The 10,178-nt window shown below is 54.1% G+C and overlaps 2 protein-coding genes across 3 annotated transcripts; both read left to right on the forward strand.

Annotated features, from left to right (window-relative positions):
- Positions 1-966: 966 nt before the first annotated feature.
- Positions 967-1,966, forward strand: HRCT1 (histidine rich carboxyl terminus 1). Its single transcript, XM_061425638.1, has one exon. It carries the CDS (start codon positions 1,144-1,146, stop codon positions 1,486-1,488), a length of 345 nt encoding a protein of 114 aa, XP_061281622.1. The 5' UTR covers positions 967-1,143; the 3' UTR covers positions 1,489-1,966.
- An 81-nt stretch (positions 1,967-2,047) lies between these two features.
- SPAAR (small regulatory polypeptide of amino acid response) lies at positions 2,048-7,408 on the forward strand. Of its 2 annotated transcripts, none has more exons than XM_061425639.1 (2): positions 2,048-2,125; positions 5,693-7,408. In XM_061425639.1, the coding sequence occupies exon 2, from the start codon at positions 6,033-6,035 to the stop codon at positions 6,258-6,260; it is 228 nt and encodes a 75-aa protein (XP_061281623.1). In that variant the 5' UTR covers positions 2,048-2,125; positions 5,693-6,032; the 3' UTR covers positions 6,261-7,408. The 2 variants fall into 2 exon arrangements, 1 of the variants encoding a protein (XP_061281623.1); XR_009738070.1 differs by lacking the exon at positions 2,048-2,125 and adding an exon at positions 2,132-5,228.
- Positions 7,409-10,178: the final 2,770 nt, after the last annotated feature.

Below are 10,178 nucleotides of genomic sequence, written 5' to 3' on the forward strand. Positions count from 1 at the left end.
TCGGATGGAGTGGAGAGCCTGCTGTGTATGGGCAGTTGAGCCTGTTGACTGGGAGCCAGGAAGCTGACCCTGGGGCCTGACCTCAGCGGCCACCTTCCTGCCTCCTGCAGCCCTACACTGACACCCGGCTCCCAGACCCAGCAGTACTGAGGATGCAGAGACAGTTGTTCAGCTTTCCTGCCTGCTGGGCTGGCCTGAGCTTCTGAAGTGTGAGGCAACTGCAGGACAGAACGTAACTCAGTCCCCGCGGCCTCTGTGGGCTGCAGGACAGGGAGCCGCAGTCTCTCAGATGACGCTCGGTCCCCCCAAGTCAGCCGGTCCAAACTCCACGGCCTTAATATCAGTGGCTTCCCTGGTGGCTCAGGTGGTAAAGAATCTGCCCGCAATGCAGGAGACCCAGGTTTGATCCCTGGGTTGGGAAGATCCCCTGGAGAAGGGAATGGAAACCCACTCCAGGATTCTTGCCTGGAAGATTCCATGAACAGAGGAGACTGGTGGGCCACAGTCCATGGGGTCGCAGCGTCCGATACGACTGAGTGACTTTCACTCACTGACTCAATATCAGTGGCAAACGTGTGTCAAGACCTGGTTTAAGTGCCTTATAAACACTAATTCCTTAAATCCTTAGAAAACCCTACTAGGAAATATACTCTAATGGGCCCTTTTACACATGAGGAAACTGAGGCAGAGGGTATAGGAAACTTGTGCACAATCACAAGCCTGGAGAGTCATGTGGTTCTAGAACCCACGATCTTAGCCGCTGTGCTGTACTGTCTCTAAGAGAGCAGGGCCCTGAGGCCCAGGGAGGGGACCGGGCTGGCCCAGTCACTTGGCTAGGTGGCAGGGATGCGGGCCCAGACTCTTATCTCTAGCCTCTGGGCTCTCCCCCCGCCCCGAGTCCCCTCCTTCCAGCTCCTCTCTCCCCACCTAGCCTCACTTGGGCCTCCCCAGAGTTAACAGTCGCTGGGCCTCCCCTCAGCTGGCAGCTCCAACCCAAAGAGGCTGCACCCACATTCCCTGGCTGCTCTCCAACCCACAGGAGCTGAGAAAACAAAGTCCAGTGGCTGCGAGGGCCGAGCAGAGGCTGCTGAAGGGGAGGAAGCAGCAAGAAGCCACCAAGCGGAGGCCACTGTCAGCTCCCAGATGCTGGACCTCCTGGAGAGCACGACCCTCGTGGGCTTGATCATAGGCACTGCGGCGGCCTTTCTACTGCTGTTGCTGCTGCTGGCTGCCTGCTTGTACTCCAGACAGGAGGAGCCTGACGTGGAAAGGAACCGCCCCGCCGCAAGGAGAAACAGAATCAGGTGGGCCCAGCCTTGGATCTCCTCAGGCCGGGGCCATCTAGGACACTTGCACCATTTCCGTCATGCTGGTCATGTGTTTCACATGCCCCATGCGAACCTCCACCACCACCACCACCTCGCCCACCACCATGCCCACCATCATGCCGCCCACCACGCCGCTCGTGCCCACCGAGGCCACCATTGATGCCCGTGCAGGGCAACCACTGCCTTCCCTGCCATCACCAGACGAGTGGACCTGCCAATGCTCCCATGCAGAAGGGCACCTCCCTGCAGTGAACACCGGGTCCTGCTTGGGCTTCATCTACCTACTACGCCCAGTGTGCTGTGGAGGAGAACTGAGGAGCGCCAGGGCTGGCCCTGCACACACAGGAGGGTGACAGGGCTGAGCACAGGGGGTGCTGGTGGTCCTTTGGGGGAAGACACCACCCTGTGACCTTAACTCCAAAGGGCACCAGAATGGACAGCCAGTCCGGTCGGTGCAGGTGTGCTGGTATGTGCAGATGTGCAGGTGTACCCTGCTTTATCTCAATGACCAGGCCTCTCGCTGGCAAGGTAGCTGGGAGGGGCTCTGGCAATGCCCCTTTGTTTGAAGGAAGTCGTGAGGCTGCACAGTCAAGTCAGTGGTGCCTTAATCCAAGAAAATAAAAACCATTAAGAAGCTTTGTGAAGAGGCTCTTGATTGTAACTCAAGTGGGAGGGAGGGAATGGCCAGGACTATTTCTGCCTTTCCCTGGACCTTCCTCTCTGACGGGAAGTGAATGTCTGAGTGGGCCCTGCCGTGGGGGAGACTGGACGGCTGTGCTGGGCTCCGTGGACAGTAGGTGAGAAGGCCTGGGGCCTGAGCTCTGACGGTGGGGCATGGTTAGGGTTTGCAGGCAGCCCTGCACAGACAGGGCTCTCTGTGTACCGGTGGGGCTCAGAGAGAAGGAGCGAGGCCATCCAGGCTCGCCCCCAGGGCTCTTTCCGGTCCACCTCTAGGGCAGACTATGCTCTGGGCCTGAAGAAGCCCCCTGCGTGGCTGTGCTGAATGAATGTTTCTTTGGTAAACTGGTCAGGGTTTCTGATCCAGATGTTGCGTCTCAGCCAGACTGACGCCACCGATGCGTGCGTGTGTGTGTGTGTGGCTGGCTGGAGTCTGTGTGTATGGCTGTGAGGTTAGGAGGGACGATGTGGTGCTGGGTGGCCCTGGGAGAGGGCTTGCCTCCTCGGAGTCTCAGTTTCCCCTTCCCTAAGATGAGATAGGTGACAGACACTTCTTGCCAAAGCCTGCTCCCAGCTACCCCAGAGCAGCTGATGGGATTCTGCAGCCAGGGCGGAAATCTAGTTCTGAGGCCTTCAGTGAGGAAGGAAGTCCTGTGAACTGGGGTGGGGAGTGTGGGGGAGAGGCTTGAGGGCCAGGCGAGGTGGTGGGGAGGGGCCGGAGAACAGGCCATAAAGTCAGGGGCCTCGTGACTGACTCACTGGAACAGAATGTCCTGTTTCTTTTCTATTTCCCGGTGGATTCTCTATGAGGCCTGGGGTGGGAGGCAGGGAGAGGGAGGCAAATTCACTGATAGCAGGGCCAGATTTCAGGCTTGGGAAAGAGGATCCAGGGTCTATAGCACTCTTTGAATCTGCCTCCCCTCCCTTACCCCTATGGTTGCCCTTAGTTCATCCCTGATCTGGATTTCTGCCACAACCCCTCCAAGTCTGCGCGCCTCCAGCCCTGCCACTTTGCGAAGCCTCTGCACACTGCAGCCTCCTCATTGCCCTTGGGACCAAGTCTCTGCCTCTTGGCTGGCCACCCAAGGCCCCCGTTCTGATTCCTGCCTACTCCTGTTCCTTTTTTCCTGCCCACGCTGCTCCAGTCCTCAGGCTCAGAAAACACCTTGCACGTTCCCCTCTCTGTGTCTTTGCCCAAGAAGAATTTGTCATTCACTCCTATGGGTTTCTAATTTATTATTATTGTTGTTGTTGTTGTCATTTCTGCTGGTGCACTCAAATCTCTTTCCCTAGAGATTCAAAGGCCCCTGTCCTCCTAGATTAGAGAACTCTTGAGGGCCACCCCATGCCCAAGTGTGGAACCAGCCCACATGACAGATGCTCGAGAAAGGTTTCCAGAGCTTCATGCTCTCTGGAAAAGTAAATGTACTTGGAATCATCACTGCCCAAAACTTAGGGCTTGAGGGCTTCCAAGTATAGTAGTGGGGCATTGCAGGGATTAGTCCTTTAAGCTTCTAGGGCCTTGCTGAGAGAGCTCCTGCCTTAGTACCCCATCTGCTCAGTGTTGAGGTGTGTGGAGGTCAATAGCCTGCTGGCCTGGACCTCCCTCATCCCTCTGCAGAGCCCGATGTGAGCCTTGGATGGCCTGCCTTTCCTATGTGCGGCCTCGAGCATCCTCTGGGAGGACCAGGATGCTTGCCATCACCTTCCCCTTCTTAATGTAAATGGAATCTATGAAGGACTTCTCTGGTGGTTCAGAGGTTAAAACTCCGTGCTTCCACTGTAGAGGGTGATGGTTCGACCCCTAATGGGTAACTAATATCCCACATGCCATGTGATAAGGCCAATATCACATATATATATACATATGTAATATGAATATATATATTTATATGTGTGGGTGCATGTATATGTATTTGGAATATGGAATGTATGGGCCACAGTCTTTTCTCTTACCAGTTGACAGTGATGGATGCTGGGAGGACAGATCTATGTTTAAGTGGTAGACATCTTTCAGAGCCCCATTGTGTCTGGGGCTCATGGATAGGGGCTGTTTGTCATAAGATTACAAAATCCACAAGAAAAGAAAATATCTGGAGAAACCCTTAGGACAAGAAGTCCCCCTGGTGCCCTCTACCTCCCAAAATGACTGACATTGATAATTCAATCTGAAACCATAGGCCCCACAGAGTGGTTCATCATATTTCCTGACCCCTGCTTCTGGTCACTCCAGTTAACACAAGTAATTCAAGATGTCCAGCTTTCTGTTGCAGCCCCAGCTGGCTCTGGGCTCCTCCTCTGTGTGGGTTGTCCAGTTATCTTAGAAAGGGGAAGAGAGAGAATTTGGCAGAGTATCGTTTACTCCAAATAATCACTCTCCCATTCTGTGCATAAGCAGTTTCCTAACACTAGTACCAAAGAAAGTTCACTGGGCCTTGAAGAAATTGAAAAGGATCCAGGCTGTGTGGCCCTGGGCTAGCCCTTGGCCCTCTCTGGGTCTTCACACTCTGATCAGTAAATCTATAGAAGGAGACAATTGCCCTGTGGAGTGGTGGTACCTGGAGAGAGCTCTGAACTAGGAGAAAAAGAAGGGAAGCCCCTCCTTGGCTATTTGGTGCTCTAGTTATCACTGCTAATAGCAATAGGCCATGGGCTAGGACTATCCCTAAAATGGGGAAAATGCTACTTCACAGTGTTGCTGGAACCATTATATAAGATAGTGCCTGGCTGTGTCTGATACCTGAAATTATTGTCTGTTATGACACCCTTTCTCAGGGTTTGGATGAAGTATGGTTAATAATTCAGCCTCCTTTCTGGAAATGGTGGTGGTCTTAGGAGGTGCTGGCTGTGGAAAGGCTGAGATCAAGTGAGGATGGGAGACAGAGTGGCCCGGATCTGGCTCACCCCTGCTCCCCTGACCCAGTGAAGCAGAGAGCTGGCAGGGGGCAGGGCTGGAGTGGCATGGGTGTACATGGGGGGTGGGGTGAGTGCAGTCACCAAGGGGGCCGGCAGCTGTGCAGGTCCTGGGCCCTCACTCACAATTGGAGGAAGGAATTCAGGAAGTGCTCACAGCTGCTCAGACATCTCAGAGCTTCGTCCCAGGCAGCACCAAGGCTGAGGCACCCAGGGATGAGCGTTCCATGGCCTGGGCCCTGGGGTAGCCATCAGGTCAGGAGACCCCGGCACTGCATACAGCCACAGCTGCCCCTCTGGAAGCCAGGGGTAAGTTTTCACAGCACCTGAGTGTGAGCAGCAGGCACGAGCAGGCAGCAAGTTGTGGGGGGGGGGGGGGGGCAGAGAATGGGACTAAGGAGCCCTCAGGAGTTACTGAAGGACTCAGGTATCCCACCCGGAGAGTGACCTGCCCCATCTAAACAGCACTCTCCCAGTATGTGCAGAAAAGGAGGCCAATGAGACGGGCGCTCGTGGTGACCCTGTGTCTGGTTCAGAGCTGACATTGCCTCCTCCCCTCCTTCGGGGGAGAGGTTCGAGAGTCAGCAGTGGGGCTGATTCAAGGACTGATCTAAGGTTCCTCCAAGGGAGGAGCCTGGGCTCATCCCGGATCCACAGGAGGAGGAGTGTTGTGTCTTTCGTCCGAGTGTACAAACACTCCTGAAATCCGTAGGCGTCACCAGAGGGCTGAGCGGGGCTCCCTCTGAACAAAGACTTCTGCGCTCTCCTTCCAGCTTCCGCATCCAAGAAGTCTTGAGCTTACGTCTTTCAGGACAGCGCTTCTTCCAGAGCTGCCAGTGGAGTTGCCCACGGCTCTTGGAAGCCTGGCCCAAGGCTGAGAAAACAGTGACAGAGACCCAGTGAGGTCGAAATAGAGCCGTGTGGGGTGCCCAACAGCCCAGAGTGGGTACCAGCCAGGGCCTCAGACCAGTATCTCCTTAGAAGACCACAGGGAGAGCAGCCGGAGGAGCAAGGGTACCTGCCGTCACCAGCAGCTCCTCGCTTCAGATGGGGAGCGAATGAGGTCCAAAACACACCCTGGGTTGCTCAGTGGGTTAGTGGCCATACGGGGCCATGGAAACAGCAGTGATTGGAGTGGTGGCTGTGCTATTCGTGGTCACCGTGGCCATCACCTGTGTCCTCTGCTGCTTCAGCTGTGACTCAAGGAGCCAGGATCCTCAGGGGGCCCCGAGCCCCAGCTTCACAGTAGCCACGTTTCGCAAGGAGGCTTCTCTCTTCACTGGGCCAGATCACAATGCTCAGCCAGTGGCAGGTGCCTGGGACTTCTGGACCTTCATGTGAAATATACCAGCCCCCCAGGATTTGCTCTTGTTGTTTAGTCACTCAGTCGTGTCCAACTCTTTGTGACCCCATGGATTGTAGCCTGCCAGATTCTGCTGTCCGTGGAATTCTCCAGGCAAGAATACTGGACTGGGTAGCCATTCTCTTCTGCAGGGGATCTTCTTGACCCAGGGACTGAACCCAAGTCTCCTGTATTAGCAGGCGGATTCTTTACCATGAAGCCACCAGGAAAGCCCAAGATTTCCTCTGCTGCTGGTCAGACTCCTCTTCCCCCAGCAAGCCTTCTCTGGTGACCCACTCCTCCAGCCTGGCATTTCTGTCCCATCCAGCCTGTATCCAGCAGACTCCTGGCCCATCCTATCCTGGTTTGCCATGCCCTCCAGCCTGGGAGATCTATGGTGATAGGACCAGGTAGGAGTTAGCTCTGACCCCTGAGAGTTCAGCTGGACCCTACCCACAGGGTGGGGCTTACGAGAGGTTGAGAGTGAGTGACCAGGCAATATTGGATGGCATGGTGGGCCAGCTCTTCTGATCTACAAGGTGCAGTGAAATATCACTGGACTTTATTGTGAAAAGAGTGTTGATTATCTCAAGTTGTCCCTGTGAAACTGGTTCTATTGCCACCAGAGGAAGCAGCGCCCTCAAGTGGACAGTTTTAGAAACCACTTTTTATCTCTCAAGTGAGTCATTTTGCTATTTGCCTGAGCATGTACTGCAGAGCCCACTTCTGAGACCTGCCTCCTACCTGTTACCTGAAATCCGCCCTGAAATTCTGAAACCAAAGGGCTGCTTCCTGGGAACTGGCGATTCATTTTATAATTGAAAATGCATATCCTTTTATGGGTCTCCCAAGAATCAGGGCTGGGAAACCACAAAAGGAAACAAAGAAAAAAAGTCACAGAAAGTACCAGATGTTTTATTAATAGGAAAGCCAGAAAGAAGACTTTGAAACATATTTGCATGAGACTTTGTTTCTATATTCTTATGGGTCACTTCTATTCTTAGAGACTGTGACTTGCATCACTCAAGAATGATGGAAAAATCACCAACTGAAAGGTAATTTTGAATAAGTTAAAATGTTATATTATATTGACAGTATGTAACAAAGCTCTTGTTTGCATCACAAATAAAGAGATGTTCTGCTTTTATTTATGGAAGAGCCGTTTTCTCTGTACCCATGAAATGCATGCCAGACCATATTTAGCAAATTGTTTGAAGGATGCAGAATTGAGTCTCCTGACTCATGTCTCCATCCAGCACTGAAGGAATGACTCTCCCAGGACCTGCCGTTGAAGGGAGCAGGACTGACCTAGAGAGGAGGTCTGGTCCCTAAGGGTGCCTGGATGGGCCACCCTGGCCATGTGGCTGCCATAGAAGGACTCGCAGAGAGAGATGCTTGGGGCTGTGAAGGTGCAGAGGTGTAAGGAGCCAGGGAGAGAGTCAGGCTGGTGGAGAGGGGTGAGTATGGCAAGGGGAGAGGCACAACACAGGGAGGGCCCGGAGCGCCTAAGGACCCTGTATCGGTCTCTCTGGACCCTAGAGCCCGCAAGCAGAGCCTTCACAGATGCATGTGGAGCGCTACAGGGAGGACCCGGAGGGCCTCAGCGGAGTGGAGTGAACGGTTCGGTTCACGTTCTCTGAAAGCGAAGCCCAGACAGAGTTTGGGGTGTGAGATGTTTGTAGGGATCAACAGCTGTGAGGGGAAGGAGGGGGAAGCAGGATTAGATAGAGGAAGGAGTCAAAGATGATGCAGGCCCTTAATATCCCCCCATCTTTGCTCTTCTCTGGGTGCCCCCACCCCCTGAGGTTTGACCTCAGGCAAAGTGGCTCTGGAGCAGAAGCTGGCCCTGAAGTCCTTCCTTGGAGGGGTCCTGTGTGGCACGTCTCCACAGGAGCTCAGCAGTGGCCTGTTCTCAGAGTTGGGTGAGGGTGTCCAGGCAGAGAGAAACACCGGGCACAGGAGCTCCAGGTGGGCAGAGCTGGTGGTACAAGGACTGGGAGGAGACAAGAGTGGGCCTCAGCCTCTCTCTGTCCTCAAGCAGAGTTAGCTCTGCTGGAGGTCCAGCACCTTCAGCTGGACCCAAGTGCCAGGACCCTGGGTCCAGGGCTTTGCCTCTGTGTGGTGTGGTCACATTCTTCCCTGAGTCCATGGAGGAAGGGTCTGTAGGCTGGACTCAGCTCTGAGAACAAGCAATGGTGAGGGGACAGCCTTGCTCTGTGGGTGGGCAGTCTGTCAAGCCCCAGGTTCTCATGTGCTCACTCACTCATCCACCCACCTACCCACCCATCTGTCCATCTGTCCACTGACTCCACCTACTTGCTGAGCCTTACTTCCTTACCTACTCATGCATGCATTCATTCATTCCATCACTCATTCACTCCTCCATTTAATAAACACTGGCTGAGCACCTACTGTGCACCAGGCCCCACCCAGGGAATGTGAAAGTCACCAAGACCCAGTCCCAGCAATCGATGAACACCCAGTTTAGTCATCTGGACAAGGGTGCTCAGGGGACAGAGAGCTGGGAGTCCCCGGGGAACCCGGGAGGAGGTGATCTTTGAGTTGGACTTGAAGAAAAGTAGGCACTTCAACAAGAAGAGTTTGGGGGAGGGCCCCCCAGAGGGACTGGCAGGATTGGAGATTCAGAGAATGTGTGCGGCAGGGCGTAGGGGGTCAGACTGAGTGGGGGCCAGGAGACGAAACACAGCCAGCTCCTGTGGGAACCCCTTATTGCCACACTTGTCCAGTATGTTTCTGGGCAAGCGAAGGCAACGAAGAGGCAGCCTGGCTTGTTAGTCTGGGCAGGAGAAGTCTCCCAGCACACACACATGGGCACTGCAACCTGCCGTTGCTACAGGGGAGTGGTAGCTTCTGCAGTAAGAGCTGGAGGAAAGGTCCCGGGAGACTCAGAGGGTGGCCAGCACTGCGCGCAGGTGGAGCTGAGGGCTAGGGAGAGGATGTCCCAGGAAAGCAGGGCATTTGAGAAAGGCAGGCAGTCAGGCCAGCACCCTGGAGCTGGCTGACAAGAGGGAGGGGGACCAGGAGGAGAAGCTAGAGAAGGGGCAGGAAGGTTGGGAGTAGGGTTCCAGATTTAGCAAATAAAAATACAGGGCATCTGGTTAATTTAAATTTCAGGTAGACAACAAATAATTTTTAGTATACACACGTCCCAGGCAGTACTGGGGATATACTTACACTAAAACATTACTTGTTGTCTATCTGAGGCTTAGATTGAACTGGGGTGTCCATATTTTGTCTGGCAATCCTACGAAGGAGGGAGTGGTTCTCAGAGAGGGGGATTAACTGGCTGAAGCTTCAGGGAGGTGAAGGTGAGCATCCGGAAGAGGCCTCAAATTTTGCAATGGACTGTCGACAATGACCTTGGTGAGAACAGCTTGAGTGGAGTGAAGGGAGCAGCCCTATGGGCAGTGTGCAAGTGTACACGTGTCTGCAGTGTGTGTGTGTGTTCAGGGGAGTGTGTGTGTTCACATGTGTGTGTGTGCTCAGGGGCAGTGGAGTCAGTGGGAGCTGAGTCAGCAGAGGATAAGGACTGAAGATAATCTGAAGGGAAGAAGGGCGATGTATTGTGGCCCGAGGGGCATGGCCTTGAAGGAGAGTTTATTATTGGTGTTTTTAAGCAGGGGAGGGAGGTTGAGCATGCGGAAGACCTGAAGGAGAAGGATTGCAGAGGGAGACAGTGACAATTTTCAGCAAGGAGGAGCCCCACGGAAGGGGTGGGGTGGGAGTCAAGGAGTCAGGCAAGTGGGGGCAAGGGAATGCTGCTGGAAAAGATGCTCAAGAGTACGGGTAAACGCTCATGTTGTGTGTGTGGTGGGGGAGGAGGGAGATGAGGGCATCATGCCAGATGGTTTGTTTACTCGGTGAAGCAGGAGCATCTGCTCAGAGATGGGTTTGGG

The sequence above is a fragment of the Bos javanicus genome, chromosome 8, assembly GCF_032452875.1.
Source record: "Bos javanicus breed banteng chromosome 8, ARS-OSU_banteng_1.0, whole genome shotgun sequence".
NCBI classification, from domain to species: Eukaryota; Metazoa; Chordata; class Mammalia; order Artiodactyla; family Bovidae; genus Bos; species Bos javanicus.